Here is a 25,629-nt window from a genome sequence, read left to right as displayed (position 1 = left end):
GGGCAATATCTTACATATGTGAATTCTGACTCTGTGCATATTTTTATTGAATGAAGTATTCCCTACAGGAACTGTTTTCATATGCTTAGACAACTGGAAGGCGACGTCGAGTGGTGTAGAGAGAGCTAAACGGTTTCGTGGAAAACAGAACCCGCTTTTTACTATATTATCGCTACGATAAAACTGTACAAAGGGTGAACTCCGTTGTCTGTTATTCATAGTTCTTCGGTTTCGTTTCATTTTTCCTCTGTATGAAAGTGTCAGCTAGACATATATCGTAGCGTCACATATATCACTATTCACTCGCCGGTGGTTTTTATTGATAATGATGTTCCTTTGTTCTCAGTATAGTTCTAATTTGACCTTTTTCTATATTTGTCGAGACAGAAGACACCGTAATGAAGTACCGCAATAGAGTAATTTATTTCCGTATGAGCACTTTGTGACGTAATGAGAATTACTTATGTGACTGTGAATAGTTTTTACCTTATTGGGTTAACATGTCAGGAATTCCCGTTTGATTCGCAGGCATCAGATAATTTAATACGTAAATCTCAGAATGCAACAGAAACAGTCTGCAATAACGCGAATATCTGCACAGGGGATATTTTTATCTTAAAATTTCTGTCTTTGAAATTACTATCAGATCACGATATTTCGATCAGCGGTTCTGCATGATATAATAGTCTACAAAGTTTGACGTTAATGCAAAATACGCCTCTGCTACGGGACCGTTTCTTTGTTTGCTCGCATTGTTGACCCGGTACCGTTTTGCGGTGACCGCGAGGCAGTTTGGCTGTTCGGTGCCGCCAGCGCCATCTGTACGGCGAACAGAGGAACTATCTGCAGCCCCAACCGCTGATCTGATAAATTTTCGAATTCGCGTTTTACCACCAGCACTACCGAAAGGCAAATGCAAAATGTCTCGAAGAGTCTGAATGAACTTATCGTTCGGCGTTTCATTCCTGCCATCAGCTTAGTGTTAATTAAAAAAAACCTGTTCCAACTTGAACCAGTATTCAAAGAAATTTTAAAGTTACTCGTCTGCCTTTATTTACCATTGTCTAATATCCAGAGTATACGTTGTATATAAGTCCATTGTGCTGTCTTCCATCACGACATTCATAAACTCTGCTACAATTTTCAAATCAGTTGGGCTCAGCAGCTGAAGTACCCTGCGTCTCTCGCAGAAATCATATAGTGATCACAATGCGATTTTATTCATAAAAAAATGTTCATCCTAAAGAGGCTAAAGGATAAGATTATCTATTCGTGCAGCATGACTTTGCAGATGTAGTCACAGGAGAGGGAAATAGCCTGCAGCAGTACAATTAATATTTTCCAAAACTGACAACGATTCACTTAAAATATTTTCTTTTGCACTGGACGTATTAAATGTGAGGAGCTTGTAAGATGGTTGGTTTGGTTGGTTTGTGGGGGTTGAAGGGACCAGACTACATAGGCCATCGGTCCCAGCTTGTAAGATTATCAATATGAAGACAGTAAGGGAAAGAGATGAACTAAGAGACTATTAAGGAGCTGCAACAGCAGTTGAAAGAAATGGATAGTATCTTGAAAAAACGTTATAAGTTGAAAATCATAAAAGTAAAACAGGGGAAATGGAGCATCGCGAATTAAATTAGGTGGTGCTGAAGTAATCAGATTAGGAAATGAGACACTGAAAGCAGTGATTGAGTTAACGCTATTTGGGAAGCGAAATTACTTGAGTAGACAGGATATGAAATGCAGGCTGACTATAGCTAGGAAACCATTTCCGAAAAGAGAAATTTGGTAAAATCGAATATAAGTTTGTGTGTTAGGAAGTCTCTTTTGAAGGTATTTATTTGTCTGGAGTGTGATCTTGTACAGAAATGAAACGTGGACGGTAAAGAGTTAAGATAAGAAGAGAATAGAAGTTTTAGGAATTTGGTGCTATAGAAGAATGCTATAGATTAAAGAGGTTGATCAAAAAGCTAATGAGGACATACTTAACCAAATACGGGAAAAAAGGAATTTCTGGCACAGCCTGAGTAAAAGAAAGAATCGGTTAATAAGACACGTTCTGAGAGATCAACTGATCGGCCGGCCGTTGTGGCTGAGCGGTTCCAGGCGCTTCAGTCCGGAACCGCACTGCTGCTACGGTCGCAGGTTCGAATCTTGCCTCGGGCATGGATGTGTGTGATGTCCTTAGGTTAGTTAGGTTTTAGTAGTTCTAAGTTCTAGGGGACTGATGACCTCAGATGTTAAGTCTCATACTGCTCAGAGCCATCTGAACCATTTGAATCAAGTGATCGCCAAATTTGTCTGGGGGGGGGGGGGGGGGGGTGGAGCGGGAGTAGGTGATAGGTGAGGTAGAATTGTAGAAGGGGACCAAGGTTGAACACACTAAACGGGTTCAAATGGATATAGGCTGTAATAGTTATGAAGAGGCTTGCACAGGATAGAGCGGCGTGGAGAAATTAATATTTCGTCCGTGAGAGATGGCACTATGAGACCCGCGGATGTTGACGAATACAAATAAAGAGTTTCTTCGTCGGTCACTTCACTTGTCTATTCTGTCACTAAGGCGTCTCGAAGGTTCACACCATCATCTTCAGGGGGACAACTGTTTATTTACATAGCTGGTGTTGGTGGAGAGTAAAGACGTCTTTTGACAGGAGGAGACCAAGGGCAGTGCAGGTTTGTTGTGTCTTTTTCCAATGATAAAAATTGTTTATTTAGAAAAGGCAGTTTTGAGGTTAGGAAACATGAATTTCCGGCAGCCCCAGTAAGTAAAACTGACTGTCCGGCCCCGAACCTGAAACTGGCATAGATCTACAAGTCAGTCAGCTCTTTACTACGCACCGATTCCTAACTGCCGACTATCTTCCAGCAGAAGAACAGATAACCGTATAATGGCCGGAAGACCCCTTGTGGGATTATTCAGCTCCCTGAGGAAAGTCTTTGTATTTGACACCACTCCGCCGACTTGAGCTTCTATGAATTTGTACACACCCATGAATATACCGTAAAGTTAAACAGCTGAATTTAAGTTAACGTCCTTCAACTTCCGCCGTACAGTTATACAAGGGAATTTCATAATAGAAGTCACACGTTATTATGGCCGTCCAAGCCACTTTTATTGATTGCTGCACTGGACTTTTAAAAGTGACCCAGATACATGACATTATTTTTCAGCATAGTTGCCAAGTGTCTGTAAACATGGATCGGAAACGTTCCATTCCTCGACAGTAAAAGTCCGCTCCTTACTCAGGGAACAGCTCGAGAAGCGCTGGATAATCTCTGTCATCTCATCTGTTCTTGCGGCTTGACGAAAAGATGTAATTCTCTTGGTGCTAGATCCGGTTTTGCCGATCACCATCTTCCACACGTCTGCAGCTTTGGTGAAGCTATCGCCACCATTTCAGAGCAGTCGGGCGCGGCACTGCATTCTGTCGATATACCACCAAAATTTCGCGGTGTATTTGTGTGCAGTTAAGGCGCTTTGCTCAGAAGAATCGTACTGTCCAGCTTACTTCATCTGTGGAGTGCGTTTCTAGCTGCAGTTTTAATCGCACACTGTGATGCACCTGTTATCCATAATGTAGCAGAACTGTGTCCGATGGAAGCCAGGAACCTGCTAGTCTATCCTGACAATGCGGCAGTCTTCTTGTGTTACGACCTTACAAAAATAGGTCCCAAGCGGTGGGATCGACTTTTTTGAAATCATCTGTAGCATGTTGTAGGTCATTGTCCAAGGTATCACATAATGCAGCTGTTCAGACTGGTAGGCCCTCGTTTGCGAGTAATCTACGAAAAAATTTTGGAATTTTGCATGTTGCTTTATAGTTTAAAAAAGGAAAATGTATTGCATCTGGTTGCGTAGCGTGATATACTACAGGTGTTATATGCACGGTTGTGAGTTAGAATCTCATTAAGGGGTTTGAAGTACTTTATTTTTAGATCTGTATTGAAATTACTGTGAGCATTATTTTCATTCTGTTACTTGGTTTAAAAGTGTTTTTTATTTCTGTTCCTTTGTCATGTCGTTTTAATTGCCCTAATACTGTTTTCAATTGCACTCATTTTTCCTTCCTGTCATTCTTTACCCAGTTGGAATCTTTGTGCATGTTAATTTAATTATTTTTATTTATCTATCATAATATTAAACATTTGAAATTGCAAGTCTATCAGTTGAAGAACAAAAGACGAAATGCACTCTGTCTTCAGGCCATAAGTGGCCCATCGGGACCATCCGACCGCCGTGTCATCCTCAGCGGAGGATGTGTATAGGAGAGGCATGCGGTCAGCACACCGCTATCCTGGTCGTTATGATGGTTTTTTGTGACCAGAGCCGCTACTATTCGGTCGAGCAGCTCCACAATTGGCATCACGAGGCTGAGTGCACCCCGAAAAATGGCAACAGCGCATGGCGGCGCGGATGGTCACCGATCCAAGTGCCGGCCATACCCGATAGCTCTAACTTTGGTGATCTGACAGGAACCGGGGTATCCACTGCGGCAAGGCCTTTGCCCAAAAGACTAAATAATCTGTTTATATTAACTGTGCAATTGTGTCAAAAATGTAATTTTCGTTTCGAGATGTTTATTTTCTTGGGTGGTAATCGTCATACAAACATAAATTTTTATTGCACTGCGGACAAAGTAACACACATGACGTTTAAACGAGAAAAGGGATTTCAAGTAAAATGAAATTCAAGCAGAATGAGGAATACAGACAATGAATGCAACAACGTGGACGAAAATGTGGGACGATGCAGTGGGAGATAATAAATCGATGTTAATACAGGGAAATACATAAAATCACGTGTGCGAAGATTCCGAGGAAAAAGAATTATGTGAAAGAAAATTAAATTGAAAAAGTTAGTACGGTGATCTAAACGATGTGACAAAGGAACGGAAATTAAAAAATACGTTTAAACCAAATAACTCAATAAAAATAAATTTCGATAAAGAATTTGTTAAAAGTATACATAACGCTTGGTAAGATTCGAAGCCGCAACTCATTGCATATGAGGCGTGTACCAATAACCATTACGTTACACAATCAATATATTTAATGCTTCTTTGCCGGCGGGAGTGGCCGAGCGGTTCTAAGCGCTACAGTCTGGAACCGTGCGACCGCTACGGTCGCAGGTTCGAATACTGACTCGGGCGTGGATGTGTGTGATGTCCTTAGGTTAGTTAGGTTTAAGTAGTTCTAAGTTTTAGGGGACTGATGACCTCAGTCCCATAGTGCTCAGAGCCATCCGAACCACTTTAATGATTCTTTTTTAAAGGTGTAAAGTTGCATGCGAAATTTCGTTCCTTTTTTCATCAATTACTCATATACTGTGGCCCACCAGGGTTAATGGCTGTAGGGTGTGATAATTGCAACTTTAAGGTACATCTTCGTGAAGATGGTTTCAGAAAGTCGATCCCACCATTGAGGTCCTATCCTTGTCAATGCAGAGCGACGTGTGTAAATTACTTTGTGATGTCCTTACGTATTAATGTCCACACCACTTTGGATTGCCCACGACTTACTGTGCATACGTATGAAATTTTGAATCGCTTACTAACACCACAATGGCCTTGCGAGGCAATAGCTTAAATTTCCCGAAAGGTTTCACATTTTGTTGGCCGGTGTGGCCGAGCGGTTCTAGGCGCTTCAGTCCGGAACCGCGCTGCTGCTACGGTCACAGGTTCGAATACTGCCTCGGGCATGGATGTGTGTGATGTCCTTAGGTTAGTTATGTTTAAGTAGTTCTAAGTCTAGGGGACTGGTGACCTCAGATGTTAAGTCCCATAGTGCTCAGAGCCATTTGAACCATTCGTTTCGCATTTTGTTGTCAGGTGCATGTGAAAGTACAGAGAAGTCGTGACGTAGCGCAGACAGCTGACGCGGGCCGTCCTCTGTTCCGTGTTGCAGGCCAACAAGCCACTGATGGAGAAGCGACGCCGAGCCCGCATCAACCAGAGCCTGGCCGCTCTCAAGACGCTCATCCTGGACTCGGCACGGCTGGAGGTACGTACGCCTCTCCTTCTGCTACAAGACACTGCACTGCTCTCTCTCAGCCACCTCGTACTGCTGCCCGTACTATCTGGGTCAGGTTCACTGTCGTGTGAGACATCTAAAAAGATATCATTCTCGCCTTTGACTGCTAAAACTATTTATTTACATAAATACACGAATGAAATATTCGTGTCCAATCATTTTCAGGTAAAACGCAGTGAAAGATTCATGCTTCGACATATGTCAAAATTTGTAAACTGGTGTGCAACACTTAAGGATGGAAGTAACTTTTGCACGATCTGTCAGTGCCAAGTAAAATAGCTTGTTGAAACTCGAACCATACATAGAAAGTAATGCTACAGTACAATACAGTAAAATACTAAAAGTAACTGAAGGAAGTATCCCATGAACAGAGACTCCTGTTGAATGACAATAATAATGCTGAAGCCACAGGGTTTCTTAATTTTGGTACCCCAACTGGGAGGCGGCGCGTAGGTAAGAAACAGGAAAAGGTACTAATCTCTCGGTACTGTTAAGGTCCCTTTACTAGCGGATAACATATGCAAACATATTACATAACTTGCAAGGTGGTGCAAAGTTGAAGCAAAGTGTCCTGGCTGTCTGTACCTGATGAAATGGGCTGAAGCAGTTGTGGAGCTCGTAGACCTCGACAGCACTGGCTAGAGGGCGTTGTCGTCGGTGTCTCTCGTAGTGCCAACTTAACAGGTGGAACTACGTTGTGGCATTGTAGCTATCGATACCACATTGATGGTCCTGTAGACCACACAAAAGGCGGGACATGCTTCTTAATAGGATGTGTGATCAGCAAGGGTGGCAATGCATGCTCTGCAGTACGGTCCCACACTGGCCTCAGGGTTGGTAACGGATTCTAGTGGTAGGGAGTTCCATTTCTGCATCAGCTCGGTTGAAAATTCCTAGATGGCAGTTGGTGCCTGTGGACGTGCTGCAGTACATCCACCCAATGCATCCCACACATGCTCGACAGGATTTGAGTTGGGATAACATGTAGACCATTCGGATATTATCTATTCGTTCCGAGAGCTCCTTCTCCTCTGTTGTTCGATCTAATCGCGCACTTTCATCCATAAAAATGAAATGCTGGTAGAACGCACCCCTAAAATATGGCCATGCCGAACAAGTACATTGTCACAACAGTGTGGACAGATGGGTGTACCGTGTTTAAAGATGTAGACATCAGTATGCTCATGCAACTTTATGCCTCTCCAAACCGTCAGGTACAACAGTGTTTCTGGGTGCATTATGTGTCCGCATGTTTCGCCATTTGAGGATACATCCAGCATTGTTGAGTGTGATCGTTTCTGTGGTCCACATATATGGTGTGAGGGAGCATAATGTTGCATGGATGTAGTGACCTCTAAATCTTTGAACACAGTGCAGTCACTATTGTCCTCCTTCCGTATGTGCATCTTTTCAGGGGCGCATTCGGCCCTTTCTTAATTTTTAAGGATGACAATGCACAATCGCATCAAATAGCACAGGTGAAGGAGCTCTTGACATCTACATCTACATCTACATGATTACTCTGCAATTCACATTCAAGTGCTAAGCAGAAGGTTCATCAAACCACAATCATACTATCTCTCTACCATTCCACTCCCGAACAGCGTGCGGGAAAAACGAACACCTAAACCTTTCTGCTCGAGCTCTGATTTCTCGTATTTTATTTTGATGATCATTCCTACCCATGTAGGTTGGGCTCAACAAAATATTTTCGCATTCGGAAGAGAAAGTTGGTGACTGAAATTTCGTAAATAGATCTCGCCGTGACGTAAAACGTCTTTGCTTTAATGACTTCCATCCCAACTCGCGTATCATATCTGCCACACTCTCTCCCCTATTAAGTGAGAAAACAAAATGAGCTGCCCTTTTTTGCACCCTTTCGATGTCCTCCGTCAATCCCATCTGGTAAGGATCCCACACCGCGCAGTAATATTTTGACAGAGGACGAACGAGTGTAGTGTAAGCTGTCTCTTTAGTGGACTTTTGCATCTTCTAAGTGTCCTGCCAAAGAAACGCAACCTTTGGCTCGCCTTCCGCACAATATTATCTGTGTGGTCTTCCCAACTGAAGTTGTTTGTAATTTTAACACCCAGGTACTTAGTTGAATTGACAGCCTTGAGAATTGTACTATTTATCGAGTAATCGAATTCCAACGGATTTCTTGTGGAACTCATGTGGATCACCTCACACTTTTCGTTATTTAGCGTCAACTGCCACCTGCCACACCATACAGCAATCTTTTCTAAATCGGTATGCAACTAATACTGGTCTTCGGATGACCTTACTAGACGGTAAATTACAACATCATCCGCGAACAACCTAAGAGAACTGCTCAGATTGTCACCCAGGTCATTTATATAGGATCAGGAACAGCAGAGGTCCCAGGACGCTTCCCTGGGGAACAACTGTTTTACTCGATGATTTGTCGTCTATTACTACGAACTGCGACCTTCCTTACAGGAAATCACGAATCCAGTCGCACAACTGAGACGATACCCCATAGGCCTGCAGCTTGATTAGAAGTCGCTTGTGAGGAACGGTGTCAAAAGCTTTCCGGAAATCTAGAAATACGGAATCAACTTGAGTCCCCTGTCGATAGCGGCCATTACGTCGTGCGAATAAAGAGCTAGCTGCGTTGCACAAGAACGATGTTTTCTGAAACCATGCTGATTACGTATCAATAGATCGTTCCCTTCGAGGTGATTCATAATGTTTGAATACAGTATATGCTCCAAAAACCTACTGCAAACCGACGTCAATGATATAGGTCTGTAGTTCGATGGATTACTCCTACTACCCTTCTTAAACACTGGTGCGACCTGTGCAATTTTCCAATCTGTAGGTACAGATCTATCGGTGAGCGAGCGGTTGTGTATGATTGCTAAGTAGGGAGCTATTGTATCAGCGTAATCTGAAAGGAACCTAATCGGCATACAATCTGGACCTGAAGACTTGCCCGTATCAAGCGATTTGAGTTACTTCGCAACCCCTAAGGTATCTACTTCTAAGAAACTCATGCTAGCAGCTGTTCGTGTTTCAAATTCTGGAATATTCCATTCGTCTTCCCTGGTGAAGGAATTTCGGAAAACTGCGTTCAATAACTCCGGCACTGCGCAGCGAAGGTATTGACTGTGTCTTGCCGCTTGTGTACTTTACATACGACCAGAATTTCTTCGGATTTTCTACCAAATTTCGAGATAATGTTTCGTTGTGGAACCTATTAAAGGCATCTCGCATTGAAATCCGTGTCAAATTTCGCGCGTCTGTAAATTTTAGCCAATTTTCGGGATTTCGCGTTCTTCTGAACTTCGCATGCTTTTTCCGTTGCCTGTGCAACGGCGTTCGGACCTGTTTTGTGTACCATGGGGGATCAGTTTCATCTCTTACCAATTTATGAGGTATGAATCTCTCAATTGCTGTTGCTACTATATCTTTGAATTTGAGCCACATCTCGTCTACATTTGCATAGTCAGTTCGGAAGGAATGGAGATTGTCTCTTAGGAAGGCTTCTAGTGACACTTTATCCGCTTTTTTAAATAAAATGACAGGCTATTCGGTGAATGGACGGCCTACCCTTTACACCGACTCAAATCCCATCGATAATGCGTGGTATGCATTGCGGAGATGTATTGTAGCATATCCACATGCGCCAGCACCCATCCAGCAGCGAGCCGCTGTGTCCGAGCGGTTCTGAGCGCTTCAGTCCAGAACCGCGCTGCTGCTATGGTCGCAGGTTCGAATCCTGCCTCAGGCATGGATGTGCGTGATGTCCTTAGGCTAGTTAGGTTTGAGTAGTTCTAACTCTAGGGGACTGATGACCTCAGATGTTAGGCCGGCCGGTGTGGCCGAGCGGTTCTAAGCGCTTCAGTCTGGAACCAGGCGACCGCTACAGTCGCAGGTTCGAATCCTGCCTTGGGCATGGATGTGTGTGATGTCCTTAGGTTAGTTAGGTTTAAGTAGTTCTAAGTTCTAGGGGACTGATGACCTCAGATGTTAAGTCCCATAGTGCTCAGAGCCATTTGAGCCATTTTGAACCTCAGATGTTAAGTCCCATAGTGCTTGGAGCCATTTGAACAATTTTTGAACCATCCAGCAGTGTTCAACCAAGCTGGTGGAGGAATGGAATGCTCTACCACTACAACTGAGTACCAGTCTTCTAGCCAGTATGGGAGTACGTTTCAGAGTATGGATTTCTGTCCGTGGTGATCACACACACTATTAAGAACCACGTCTTGCCTTTCGTAATGTCCAGGGGACAATCATAAATAGTCGTGACTCCAGTGTAATTATGTCTTTGAATAAAAGTTTCACATCTGCTGGTTTCATTGCGTATATCTTTCAGTTACTAACCGTGGTATACTGCACCATTTACTTCTATGTAAGGTCCAAGTGCCATCCAGCTGTGTTACTTGACAGGCGAAAGCTCTTTCGTTCTTAAGTTTCGTACGCCAAACATGGACAGAAGGGGAGCTTCAAGCATAAGATGGTTACTTCCAGTAATCTTAGTTTATTATAGTTCTGTTCATAAAATAACATATGATCGCTACAGTGAACGACTCAAGTAGAATGTTGCCAACTTCATCGAACCTTGCGAACATACCCGCATCTTTCATCTACTAAAACTCTGCCATGGCTCTAAGGATGAGATTAGTTTAGATTAGACGCAACCACCTACGCAAAAGCTAGTGCCAAAACACCCGCATTCAGCTGAGGGTGCTGTTTTTATTCTAATGCCTGCTACCGTTATTCCCATGGCGCCAGGCAAGAAGCGTATATAATTTAGTGAATCCAAATGAGACTGGGAGTCCCTCAGAAACTGCCTGTCCTCTTTTGGTTGAACAGGGATAAAGGGTTGGAAAGGACTAAAAATGCACGAGAGAAATATCGCTAAAAATACCAAAATAAAAATCAAACAGAATGTCATTATGATGTATATCAAACAATTTCGTTTGATCAGAGGATTTCGGAACTGAAATTGGATACAGTCAAGGCAGAGTATAACAGAATTTATTTATGTATAATTATAGATGTTTTAATAGATTAAAGTAATTAATCGTCTTTTCAGTAAAAGTCGTTGTTAGAATCGACGTAGTTTGACCTCGTGCTTCGATTAAAATGTATCAATTGCTTCAAAAGCCTTTTCTAAAACAGTGTCAACATTAAAGTAAGCAGTGCTCATGGGACCATACCCAATGAAACCTACTATGTCACTGCTATTAAGAGGTGTTTCTGACTTCTGGTAGATGTCCGTAAAGCTAGGGGTAATATGTAAAATGAAAGCAAATAAGAAAACATTAACCACACCAAGGAAGCTGATAACGTAGGTACAAGTGCAAGGATCATTATGGGATGGGTAGTTTCAAGCAGTTTTGTGCAGTGGGCGAAAGCATCTGTTGTGTTACACACAATGAATGTTTACTATGGAAATTTAAATTACGACGAAAAAAGCAGTTTTTGTCTGAAGCAATCGATTTGGAATAGCTCGAAAGGTCACAATCGATCTGGCATTTAGGAAAAGAATTACTGACTTGAATAGAGTTACTACACCAGAATTTCGACGAAGCAGTCGATATTCTCTTTTGCGAGAGCTTGAGATGCTTGGAGCGTTCGCTTTTGTATAGTTCTGTGCTGTTTCATTTTGAAACACCGTGGTGCCAACATTGTAAAATAGGGCAAAAAGTATTGTTTCTGCAGTAGATGATCCACAGCTACACTTTGCTCTTTGATTGTAGGAGGGAAGATCGGAGAGTAAGGCGCAATAATGTTTTTACCAAAAAGTTTAACAGATAAAAAAAAAGTCGCAAATGAACTTACATCTTTTACTTTCTTTTCAGCATAGTCACCAACGTTCTCAACACATTTCTCGCACTGTGGTACCAGGGTACCTGTTTCAATATGCCCAGTTCGTAGAAGTCCGTTTGGTTGGAACATAGCTATCCGCTGATCTCACGCCGCATCTGCCGCAAAGCGTTGGCCGACCAGGAATTTCTTATGGGAGCAAACAGATGAAAGTCCGGCGTGCAAGGTCTGGACTGCATAATGGATGATGGAACATCTCACTCCCAAATTTGGTGATTTTCTCACGAACAGGAGCAGAAGCATGGGAGAGGGGGAGGGGAGAAATTTCAAGAAGAAGTTTACACCGTCAGCGTTAATGCTGTGACATTTGTCACGAAGGGCATGAACCAAAGTATAATGTGGGCTGCAGCATTCACAGTGGTCGCGTGTTCGGCAGACTCCACTAACAGTACACCTTGCATATCCCAGAACACTGCCACAAGCACTTTCTTAGCAGACTGTGTCACTTTCAATTTTTTCGTACTAGGAAACCAGTATGTTTCTACGCCATAGACACCAACACGGTTTCGGGCATGTAGTGGTACGCCCACGACTTATCACCAATGACGATTCCTTTCAGGAAACCATGTCCTCTGCGGTGTAACGCATTAAGTGATGCTAGCTTGCCATCACGGCCCCTCTCGGAAGAATGCACACCACTTGGAGACATTGTTACGGTCCATACTATTGTCCCCATACACTCCACGCAAGCGCCTGTGAATTACACTCGGTTTATGCCTTTTGGCCCACCAATATCGAACTATATCTCACTGCTCTTCACAAGTTGACGACGGTAACATTCGCACCATGTTTGTTTCGTGGTTCAGGCTCCTCTCTCATCAAAACAAAATACCATCTGTAGCGCAAAATTCGAACTATATCGTCGTGAAATTTCAACATTGCACCAGTAATATTAGGGAAGAAAAAAAGTATTGTGCGTTGCTTTCTGATCCTCCCTCGTACGTATTTATCTGTTTTTAGTGTCGAGTTGTTCTGCTCTCAGCCTCATTCTCGAGCAACCATTCCTGCCATCAGCCAGACCGCCTGGCTAGTATCCGTCACAGACATTTACCGAGAAAGGGTCTGCGGCCCCGAAATTAGTTGCGCTAAACAAATGGTAATCAAATAAAAATAGAAAGCAAAGCGTTGCTGCTGGACGTGTATTGCCAAACAAATATTTCGTCACCGAAGTACCTGCCAATAAAACTCCTGTCCTAAATTGTCTGAGAAGTTCACGATCACACAATACTGGCCACAGCACATTTGTCGTAAGTGCACTGAATGTGATTTGATGACGATTTCGCCTAGTTGTGAGGTGATGGAGACGTGAGTGTGGTGACGCTGCAGAGTGATGTCGGGCGGCTGTTGCAGCAGAACACGAAGCACTCCAAGCTGGAGAAGGCGGACATCCTGGAGCTGACGGTGCGCCACCTCCAGCGGCAGAAGGCGCTCGGCTCCAGCTCCGTGCTCTCCAAGTTCCGCGCCGGATTCCAGGAATGCGCCCGAGAGGTGAGTTCCTAGTGTGTATGACGAGTAAAAAAACTGTGTACGGTAGATAGGGTGGTCCAAAATACTGTACTTTCAGATTTCATACCTCCACAAGCCTTAAATTGTGCATTTATGTGTAAAAGTAACACACACAATATTTTGTCAAAAAATACTTACTCTCAGAGGTCTCTCAGGAGCACACAAGTTTTATAATACAAGAAAAAATCATTCGCTTGATGAATGTGCAAATTGCCGCGCGGTTAGAGGCGTCATGTCACGGATTGCACGGCCCCTCCTGTCGGAAGTTCGAGTCCTCCCTCGGGCATGGGTGTGTGTGTTGTTCTTAGTTAAAGTTAGTTTAAGTTAGTTCAAGTAATGAGTAAGTCTAGGGACCGATGACCTCAGCAGCTTGATCCCTTAGGAATTCACATACATTTGAACATTTGAATGTGCAAATTGTGCCATTAGAGCAACTTTTGAAGAAGTAGGGAGCTCTTTTAGATGTCTAATTCGAAGAAATAACTGTTTCTGTTCCTCATCCTTCGTCAGTGTTTTACTGTACTTTTGTATCCGACTGATAGCGCGTTCTGTTGCGTCATTTACTTCTTTCATCTGAGAGCAGCGCTGACGAAGTTCTTTGAATACTGGATGTTCTGTCTGTTCTGTAGAGGCTAACTGTAAGAAAGATATTCATTTCATTCTTACTCCTTCAACCAACACATCGAAAAATCAAGTTTGTTCTGTCGGAAGATTGTATAATTTCAGGTCTTCCAACTCTTCCAATTTATTCATTACCTTGACTCGGCGAGGAGTACCAGATATTCGTGGGCGTTGCAAGTTTTTCACCATGTTTCCCTTTGTCCCTGTTTCTACTCTATCATCAAAGAAGGCTGGGGCAATCAGGTGCTCAGAGGGAAACCAAAGACACCTGCAAGGACTCTTACTGCTTTATTAGCTACACTTTTGCGAGATAATTCTTGAGGAGAGTAATATGTCTGATATCATCGTAAGTACTTCCGATACAAATATGCGCTTCATTTCACTCTCTGTTAAACAAGACTGACAGATAAAGCCAAGTCAGTTATATTTTGGACTTGTTGTTGTGTTAATTTAAATTGAAATTGGTAAAGAAATATTTCCATTGCATAAATACCTTTCGCCATCCAGCGATCATGATGCTTTCGACTGGAAGCTCGAAATGACGCGATAGCACGTCTTCCACCACTGAGGAACAATAAGGATAATTGTAAAATTTCCTTATAATCATCTCTTGGTTGCTGAACTTGCAACACCAATGTCATTGCTCCTACCTTGGTACGAGATGATTAATGCCCTGGAAAAATGATTCAAATGGCTGTGAGCACTATGGGACTTAACATCTATGGTCATCAGTCCCCTAGAACTTAGAACTACTTAAACCTAACTAACCTAAGGACAGCACACAACACCCAGTCATCATGAGGCAGAGAAAATCCCTGACCCCGCCGGGAATCGAACCCGGGAACCCGGGCGCGGGAAGCGAGAACGCTACCGCACGACCACGAGCTGCGGACAATGCCCTGGAAGCTTGCTGCACTTCTTCTTCTGATCCATAGTGGCGCCACAGGGGTGCTGCGTTAGTGGCCCAGCAACGTGGAAATCACAGGGATTGAAGCCAGGGCTATATGCAGGGTGGTCTACCACTTCCCACTTCCACGACGCCAAAAGACCGTGCGTTTGTTTCGCAACATGAGGCCAAGCATTGTCGTGCATTAAGATGATGCCAATTGTAAGGTTACCCCAGCGTTTATTCTCGACGGAGAGCGTCGCGCTATTTTTTTCGCCTTAATTGTATCTTCTTTGGGGAGGAACTCCACTAGCAGAGGCTCCTGCTCGCTGAAAAGCACAGTCAACATGATCTTACCAGCTGATGTTGTGGAAAGGATTTTCTTTGGTTGAGGTGAAACTGCATGCTCCCACTGCATACTCTCACGTTTGCATTCCGGTTGAATCAATACGCATATGGATTCATCTCCAGGAATCATCTTGGAAATGAAAACGCCGATCTCGTTCTGATAACACGTCAAATGTTTCAGTGATATTCCTATTCTCTTGTGTCGCTGTTGCTCAGATAGACATTTGGGGACCGACAGAGCACAAACCATCTGATAACCGAGTTTGTTGCACACAATGGCATGCACACTGCCATGGAACACCTGTACTTGAGCAGTAATGACACCCAAGGTGACCTGTGTACCAGTTTGATTGGTCTATAGTTTTGCGCAACTGCTCGACGACCCTTCTTGAAGACTGGGACTACCTGTGCTCTTTCCCAATCATTTGGAACCCTCCGTTCCTCTAGAGACTTGCGGTACACGGCTGTTAGAAGGTGGAGATTTCAATTTACCAGATATAGACTGGGACACTCAGATGTTTAGGACGGGTGGTAGGGACAGAGCATCGAGTGACATTATACTGAGTACACTATCCGAAAATTACCTCGAGCAATTAAACAGAGAACCGACTTGTGGAGATAACATCTTGGACCTACTGATAACAAACAGACCCGAACTTTTCGACTCTTTAAGTGCAGAACAGGGAATCAGTGATCATAAGGCCGTTGCAGCATCCCTGAATATGGAAGTTAATAGGAATATAAAAAAAGGGAGGAAGGTTTATCTGTTTAGCAAGAGTAATAGAAGGCAGATTTCAGACTACCTAACAGATCAAAACGAAAATTTCTGTTCCGACACTGACAATGTTGAGTGTTTATGGAAAAAGTTCAAGACAATCGTAAAATGCGTTTTAGACAGGTACGTGCCGAGTAAAACTGTGAGGGACGGGAAAAACCCACCGTGGTACAACAACAAAGTTAGGAAACTACTGCGAAAGCAAAGAGAGCTTCACTCCAAGTTTAAACGCAGCCAAAACCTCTCAGACAAACAGAAGCTAAACGATGTCAAAGTTAGCGTAAGGAGGGCTATGCGTGAAGCGTTCAGTGAATTCGAAAGTAAAATTCTATGTACCGACTTGACAGAAAATCCTAGGAAGTTCTGGTCTTACGTTAAATCAGTAAGTGGCTCGAAACAGCATATCCAGACACTCCGGGATGATGATGGCATTGAAACAGAGGATGGCACGCGTAAAGCTGAAATACTAAACACCTTTTTCCAAAGCTGTTTCACAGAGGAAGACCGCACTGCAGTTCCTTCTCTAAATCCTCGCACAAACGAAAAAATGGCTGACATTGAAATAAGTGTCCAAGGAATAGAAAAGCAACTGGAATCACTCAATAGAGGAAAGTCCACTGGACCTGACGGGATACCAATTCGATTCTACACAGAGTACGCGAAAGAACTTGCCCCCCTTCTAACAGCCGTGTACCGCAAGTCTCTAGAGGAACGGAGGGTTCCAAATGATTGGAAAAGAGCACAGGTAGTCCCAGTCTTCAAGAAGGGTCGTCGAGCAGTTGCGCAAAACTATAGACCTATATCTCTGACGTCGATCTGTTGTAGAATTTTAGAACATGTTTTTTGCTCGAGTATCATGTCGTTTCTGGAAACCCAAAATCTACTATGTAGGAATCAACATGGATTCCGGAAACAGCGATCGTGTGAGACTCAACTCGCTTTATTTGTTCATGAGACCCAGAAAATATTAGATACAGGCTCCCAGGTAGATGCTATTTTTCTTGACTTCCGGAAGGCGTTCGATACAGTTCCGCACTGTCGCCTGATAAACAAAGTAAGAGCCTACGGAATATCAGACCAGCTGTGTGGCTGGATTGAAGAGTTTTTAGCAAACAGAACACAGCATGTTGTTATCAATGGAGAGACGTCTACAGACGTTAAAGTAACCTCTGGCGTGCCACAGGGAAGTGTTATGGGACCATTGCTTTTCACAATATATGTAAATGACCTAGTAGATAGTGTCGGAAGTTCCATGCGGCTTTTCGCAGATGATGCTGTAGTATACAGAGAAGTTGCAGCATTAGAAAATTGTAGCGAAATGCAGGAAGATCTGCAGCGGATAGGCACTTGGTGCAGGGAGTGGCAACTGTCCCTTAGCATAGACAAATGTAATGTATTGCGAATACATAGAAAGAAGGATCCTTTATTGTATGATTATATGATAGCGGAACAAACACTGGTAGCAGTTACTTCTGTAAAATATCTGGGAGTATGCGTGCGGAAGATTTGAAGTGGAATGATCATATAAAATTAATTGTTGGTAAGGCGGGTACCAGGTTGAGATTCATTGGGAGAGTGCTTAGAAAATGTAGTCCATCAACAAAGGAGGTGGCTTACAAAACTCTCGTTCGACCTATACTTGAGTATTGCTCATCAGTGTGGGATCCGTACCAGATCGGGTTGACGGAGGAGATAGAGAAGATCCAAAGAAGAGCGGCGCGTTTCGTCACAGGGTTATTTGGTAACCGTGATAGCGTTACGGAGATGTTTAATAAACTCAAGTGGCAGACTCTGCAAGAGAGGCGCTCTGCATCGCGGTGTAGATTGCTCGCCAGGTTTCGAGAGGGTGCGTTTCTGGATGAGGTATCGAATATATTGCTTCCCCCTACTTATACCTCCCGAGGAGATCACGAATGTAAAATTAGAGAGATTAGAGCGCGCACGGAGGCTTTCAGACAGTCGTTCTTCCCGCGAACCATACGCGGCTGGAACAGGAAAGGGAGGTAATGACAGTGGCACGTAAAGTGCCCTCCGCCACACACCGTTGGGTGGCTTGCGGAGTATAAATGTAGATGCAGAACAGCAACTGTCTCATCGGGAGTATGATTCGTCACGTGCCCGTGTCGCGCGCATCATCCGTGAGTGTCTCCTTGCCATGACGAAAATCCTGGCACCACTTGCGCAGTTTTGTCTCAAACACAGTTCGCACAATACATACTCTGCATTCTCCTGTGTATGTCCGCTGGATGGACACCTTCCTCGCAAACAAAGTATAGCACACCCTATTGCTCTTCCTTGGTAACGTTCGCCGCAGGCACCTCCGTTGGTGTGCCACACTGCGCCAAATTTTTCCTGGGGGAGAGAAAGAAACTGATAAATAACCAACCTCTGCTAACCTGCCACACTACGCCCATGTGCAAAAAAATGTAACATTTGTAATAGCCTACACATAGGTGTTTATCAAAGCATACAGGACTAACATCTCCCTCAACATGTAGTCCGGATATCTGCAACTGGATCTTTTTGTCTGACGAATCTTATCCATTTAATTATTAGGAAGTATTTTTTAAAAGCATTTATATGGATTGTATACGTGTATGGAAGTGAAATATGGGCTATAAACAGTTTAGATAAGAAAATAATAAAGGCTTCTGAATTGTGGTGCTAGAAGAATTCTCAAGATTAGATGGGTAGGCGATGTAACTAACAAGGAGGTTCTGAGTCGAACAGGGGAGAAAAGAAATTTCTAGCATAACCCACTAGAAGAAGGGATAGGTTGATCGGATGCATTCTGAGACGTCAAGAGATCATGGACTTGGTACTGAAAAAGTGTAGAGAGTAAAAATTGTAGAGAGAGACCAAGAGGAATAAGCAAGCAGATTCAGAAGGCTATAAGTTGCTGTACTTATTTGGACATGAACAGGCTTGCCCAGGATAGAGGGAGAGCTGCATCAAACCAGTCTTCGGACTGAAGACCACAAAACAACAACTACTACTACTTGACAGTTTCATAGTCCGTGAGGCGCTGACACTTTTGGGCCACAACAGCTAGCTACTGGATCAGAGCACATCTGTCATGAGATAACTGTGACCCAATGTACGTTTCTGCTCGCTTCCGTCTCTCACTTACGAGGGGTGTTTGAAAAGTTCGTGCAAAGTCCGAGAGATGTTCATGTTTAGTTAGTAGCATCTTTGGAAAGAACGCACACCAAGTTTCAGCCATACTGGTCTATGTCTTTCTGTTTGGCATTCGTGTGAATCAAGGAAGTAGAGAGATTGTCAAAAAATGGACGAAAAACAATTTCGTGTGGTGATTAAACATTACTCTATGAAAGGTGAAACGCCTCAGAAGACTAAAGAGAGGCTTGATAAAAATTACAGTGATTCTCCACCTTCGATTAGAACAGTTTATAAGTGGTTTCAAAATTTTCGGGGTGGCCATATGAGCACAAGTGATGCTCAACGTTCTGGACGCCCTGTGGAGGATACGACTCCAGAAATCATTGACAAAATCCATCATACGGTTAAGCTGCGTGAGATTGATAGTGCTGTGGGCATCTCGAATGAACGGGTACACAATATTTTGCATAAACATTTGGACATGAGAAAGCTATCCGCAAGATGGGTTCCGCGATTGCTCACGCTTGACCAAAAACGAAATCGTGTGAAGTGTTGCGAGGATGGTTTGCAGCTGTACAGGAAGAATCCGCAGGACATTATGCGTCGTTTCGTCACTGTGGATGAAACATGGATGTATTACTATACTCCTGAGACCAAACAACAATCTAAACAATGAATTACTAATGGAGAATCTGCACCAAAAAAGGCGAAGACCATTCCTTCGACCGGAAAGGTTATGGCGACTGTCTTTTGGAATTCGCAAGGGATAATCCTCATCGACTATCTGGAAAGGGGTAAAACTATTACAGGTGCATATTAGCCATCGTTATTGGACTGTTTGAAATCCGAGCTGCAAAGAAAAAATACGCCGGTGATTGGACCGCAAAAAAGTCCTATTCCATCACGAGAATACACCAGCACACACCTCATCAGTTGTGGTCACAAAATTAATGAAAATAGGATTCCAACTCGTTTCACATCTCCCCTATTCTCCAGACTTGGCTCCCTCGGACCACTGTTAGTTGCCCAATTTGAAGAAATGGCTGGCAGAACAAAGATTTTATTCGAACGAGGAGATGGTTGCAGCAACTAATAGCTTTTCTGCAGACTTGGATAATTCCTATTATTCGGAAGGAATCAACAAATTAGATCAGCGTTGCACGAAGTGTATAAATCTAAAAGGAGACTACAGCACTGGCCATAAAAATTGCTTCACCACGAAGATGACGTGCTACAGATGCGAAATTTGAGCGACAGCAAGATGATGCTGTGATATGCAAATGATTAGCTTTTCAGAGCATTCACACAAGGTTGGCGACACCTACGACGTGCTGACATGAGGAAAGTTTCCAGCCGATTTCTCATACACAAACAACAGTCGACCGGCGTTGCCTGGTGAAACGTTGTTGTGATGCCTCGTGTAAGGAGGAGAAATGCTACCACCACGTTTCCGACTTTGATAAAGGTCGGATTGTAGCCTATCGCGATTGCGGTTTATCGTATCGCGACATTGCTGCTCGCATTGGTCGAGATTCAATGACTGTTAGCAGAATATGGAATCGGTGGGTTCAGGAGGGTAATACGGAACGCCGTGCTGGATCCCAACGGCCTCGTATCACCAGCAGTCGAGATGACAGCATCTTATCGGCATGGCTGTAACGGATCGTGCAGCCACGTCTCGATCCCTGAGACAACAGATGGGGACGTTTGTAAGACAACAACCATCTGCACGAACAGTTCGACGACGTTTGCAGTAGCATGGACTATCAGCTCGGAGACCACGGCTGCGGTTACCCTTGACGCTGCATCACAGGCAGGAGCGCCTGCGATGGTGTACTCAACGACAAAGCTGGGTGTACGAATGGCAAAACGTCATTTTTTCGGATGAATGCAGGTTCTGTTTACTACGTCATGATGGTCGCGTCCGTGTGTGGCGACATCGCGTTGAACGCACCTTGGAAGCGTGTATTCGTCATCGCCATACTGGCGTATCACCCGGTGTGATGGTATGGGGTGCCATTGGTTACACTCTTGTTCGCATTGACGGCACTTTGAGCAGTGGACGTTACATTTCAGATGTGTTACGACCCGTGGCTCTACCCTTCATTAGATCCCTGCGAAACCCTACATTTCAGCTGGATAATTCACGACCGCATGTAGCAGGTCCTGTACGGACCTTTCTGGATACAGTAAATGTTCGACTGCTGCCCTGGCCAGCATGTTCTCCAGATCTCTCACCAAATGGCAACGTCTGGTCAATGGTGGTTGAGCAACTGGCTCGTCACAATACGCCAGTCACTACTCTTGACGAACTGTGGTATTATGTTGAAGCTGCATGGGCAGCTGTACCTGTGCACGCCATCGAAGCTCTGTTTGACTCGATGCCCAGGCGTATCAAGGCTGTTATTACGGCCAGAAGTGGTTATTCTGTGTTCCGATTTCTCAGGATCTATGCACCCAAATTGCGTGAAAATGTAATCACATGTGAGTTCTAGTATAATATATTTGTCCAATGAATACCCGTTTATCATCTGTATTTCTTCTTGGTGTAGCAATTTTAATGGCCAGTAGTGTAGGTTTTATTTTTGAACAGACTTTTCAAACGCCTCTCGTACATAAGCGCGATGCGAGGTGCTTTGCTTCAATTTTTCGCACACGCTCAGTGTATCTTGGAGTGTGAGACGGAGCGATGGACGGTGCGGCAGGTGGGCCGCTTCCTGGAGTCGCCCGAGGTGGTGCTGGCGCCGCCCGAGCCGCACGCGTCGCTCAAGCAGCGCCTGCTGCGCCACCTGGAGAGCTGCGTGGCCGAGCTGGACCTGGACCTGGGGCTGGCGATGCGCGCCGAGGAGAGCTCCAAGCCCGACTCGAGCTCGGGCCAGCCGCAGGCCCCGCTGCCCGGCTCCTCCTGCTCCTCCTCGTCCGCCTCCGCCTCGTCCGCCGCCTCCAGCACCGCCCCCGCGCCCGGCGCCCCCGCCGCCAGGGGCGACGAGAACAACAACCGCGGCCAGCGCACGCACAGGTGAGTGGTGCTGTCTGCGTAAAAAAAACCCAACCTCACCACTTTCTTTGTTGATCATTTCATTCTGCTGATGGGACCGCTGGCAGAACCATATTGTTGCTCTTCAACCAAACGATGGCAAAATTCTGTACATACAGAGCGAAAATTAAGAAAACCAGCAAACTTGTGGAACGGATATCTGACTGGAAATGGAGGGAAAACGGTCTTGTGAACATGTGGCCGCAAAAAAAGACGGTGCATGTGCAGTGACAACAAATCTCCCGAGAACATGGTACAGAGCTACATTGCATCCACGTCGCATCATATGTTTAGTTTCCTCCAACGGATGCAATACACGTGTTACCAAGTCACATCGCGGATTGCTGCACTTTCCGCGCATTGTGGCCTCTCTCTGAATAGTGTCACTGATATTGTGAACACATTGTTGAAGGGACTGCACATCAGGAACCGGTTTACCATAACTAACTTTGTGTTCTGCCTTAGGGCAGGTCTTGTCATGGAGGAAGCCTCGTCAGAGAGGTCCACCACATGAGAGTCTAGGGAAACGATTCCAGTTGTGGCTTCCCAGTGCCTTCCACTGGTGATGATGAAATGATAATGAGGACAACACAACACCCACTCCATGAGTGGAGAAAATCTCCAACCCAGCCGGGAATCGAACCCGGGCCCCTTGGCGTGACAGACTGCCATGCTGACCACTCAGCTTTCGAGACGGACCAGTTCAGCATACACAACACTTTTCAGATGCCCCCAAAGGTGAAAATCCAGGAGGTTTAAATCCAGTGATTTTGCAGGACATGCTACAGGGCCTCCATGTGCGATCCAATGTCCAGGCAAGATGCTGTTGTGTCAGCGAACTGGGGTAGTGCTCTGTCATGCAGAAATCACATAACCTGTCACATTGCCAAAGGCACGTCCTCAAGCAGCCTAGCAGAGTATTCTTCAGGAAGTCGAGGTACCTTCCTCCGTCAAGGCATTTTGGAATAATAACTGGTCCAAGCATGTGGTCGCCAAGAATCACTGCCCATACATTGGTGCTGAACCGATGCTGATGAGCTGCCTCAAGCATTCCCCAAGGATTGTCTGTAGTCCACAGTTGACGACTATGTAGATTGATGATGCCAGTTCAGATGAAGGTTGCTTTTTTGGTAGAGAGGACTGATGACGCAAATCCCGTAATTGTGATGACCTGGTGCAGAAACTGTCGACAAAATGCTACCCGTAGAGCGAAATCAATTTCTGATAATCCTTGTTGCAGATGACAGGGGTGGTATCCGTTGTCGTGCAGGATACACATAATCGTACTTTGGCCTACGCCATGTTGGCAGGCCACTTGCCTGGAGCTTGTACTAGGGTTCGTCTCAATATCCTGTTGATCCCAGTCCTACAAGTCTGCTATACGCACAGTCCACGACCAGCCTGCATGCTCGTCCGTCCGAAAGGACCCATGGTTACACAAACCCGAAAAAAGCTTGAAATGTTTGAAGTGGCTGGTGTCTGTGAGGGTCCTTGTTTTGGTACAGCTGTGCTTCCTCTCAACCGTTTCCATCTGTTTGGGCGTAGATAAACACCATCGTGGCTTGTTCCTGATATTGAATACTGGACCATTCTGCTGCTTACAGTATGCTACAATAATCATACAGCCTGCAAACAAATAAGGAACACACGGTATGTGGTCAGAAGAACTGTCATTCGTCAGTGCCATCTACCGTGGCAACGATGCGTTTCCAAACTCATGTTCATAGCACCTTTCTTCCTCTATTTCCAGTGAGAAATCCGTCCCTACAATTTGTCAGTTTTATTAATAGAATGAAATTTTCACTCTACAACGGAGTGTGCGCTGATATGAAACTATCTGGTAGATTAAAACTGTGTGCCAGACCAAGACTTAAACCTGGGACCTTTCCCTTTCGTGGGAAAATGCGCTACTGACTAGAAGTTTTAGTGTTGCAAGATTCGCAGGAGAGCTTCTGTAAAGTTTGTAAGGTAGGAGACGAGGTACTGGCAGAAGTAAAGCTGTGAGGACGGGCCGTGAGTCGTGCTTGGGTAGCACAGTCGGTAGAGCACTTGCCCGCGAAAGGCAAAGGTCCCGAGTTCGAGTCTCGGTCCGGCACACAGTTTTAATCTGCCAGGAAGTTTCAGTTTTATTAATGTTCACCCTGTATGAACGGTTGCCAACGTTTCTGGAGATCTTGGAAGCAAGCAGAGAAATTTTCAACTGTGGCGCTTGTAAGCTCATTCGTCACAGCCCATTGGATGTCTTCGACGTCTTGACAAATCTTTCCTGTCAGCCGCGGAAACAAGGAAAAATCGCTAGGCGAGAGGTCGGGCGAATATGGCGGATGTGGGATGGCAACAACAGAATATGTGGCCATATACTCAGTAACAGATATAGCATTATATGGGTGTTGCATTGTCATGCAGTAAGAAACAGTCCTGAAAATGACGCAGATCGGGGCGGCGACGCCGAATTGCTTCTTGCAAACGTTTCGAGACTTCGATGTAAAGAGTTTGGCTCACTATTTGCCATGAAGGAACATACTCGTGGTCAAATAATCCCTTAATATCAAGGAATGTGATCAACATTGACTTTGTACACGAACTTTGTGGTTTGACTTTTTTCAAGGCTGGTGATGCGTGACTCCACCATTCTGGACTTCGACGCTTCGTGCGAGACTCATACTGCTCGCACCAACTTCCATCTCCAGCGACAATCTTTGATAGAAATGTGGGGAAATTACTTTCCTCTTTCTGTTCATCTGTTAGTGTGTGAGGGACGAGTTTTGCACTAAGTTTCCCTTTCCGCCGGCCTTGTGACCGAGCAGTTCTAGGCACTTCAGTCTGAAACAGCGCGACCGCTATGGTCGCAGGTTCGAATCCTGCCTCGGGCGTGGATGTATGTGCTGTCCTTAGGTTAGTTAGGTTTAAGTAGTTCTAAGTTTAGGGGACTGATGACCTCAGATGTTAAGTCCCATAGTCCTCAGAGCCATTTGAAACATTTTCCCTTTCCCTAACTTTCAGTGTAAAAGCTTACGACACACGTCACGATGCAAATTATTTTCACGATGATCTTGCAATAACTGCCTTACACGCTCCACGTTTGCATCGCTATGGGCTGCAGACGGGAAACTAACTCTCGGATCCTCACAGAATCCCTGCCTTCATCCAAACATTTTTGTGCAGTTCGAAAGCACGACTTCTTGAAAGTGCCTCTCCAGCATATGCATGCTTTTATCATTGTTTATATTTCACTAGCGGTTTTCCCGAGCTTAACGCAGAACTTAATGTTCACGCTTCGCCGACAATCAGCAGCCATTGCGTCACCGTAACTTATGTGCTAAGAACCCAAACAGTGTGTTTCTTTAACCCTGCCACCTACTGAGTTTGCGAGGAAACATGGCGAAGGTCATTTCAAGGGCGCACATATACTAGGTAACATAGCAACAAAATTTGTTCCTT

General features: G+C 44.6%; 1 protein-coding gene across 1 annotated transcript in view; it reads left to right on the top strand.

The window, feature by feature from the left end:
- LOC124550661 (transcription factor HES-1-like) overlaps positions 1 to 25,629 on the top strand; it is a 377,829-nt gene that overhangs the window by 329,707 nt on the left and 22,493 nt on the right. The window contains exons 2-4 of the mRNA XM_047125385.1: positions 5,911 to 6,006; positions 13,246 to 13,383; positions 21,857 to 22,170. Coding sequence (XP_046981341.1) covers positions 5,911 to 6,006; positions 13,246 to 13,383; positions 21,857 to 22,170 — 548 coding nt within the window. The remainder of the gene's footprint in view (positions 1 to 5,910; positions 6,007 to 13,245; positions 13,384 to 21,856; positions 22,171 to 25,629) is intronic.

Source organism: Schistocerca americana, chromosome 9 (genome assembly GCF_021461395.2).
Source record: "Schistocerca americana isolate TAMUIC-IGC-003095 chromosome 9, iqSchAmer2.1, whole genome shotgun sequence".
Lineage (NCBI taxonomy): Eukaryota > Metazoa > Arthropoda > Insecta > Orthoptera > Acrididae > Schistocerca > Schistocerca americana.
This window is presented reverse-complemented; position numbering and strand designations above follow the sequence as displayed.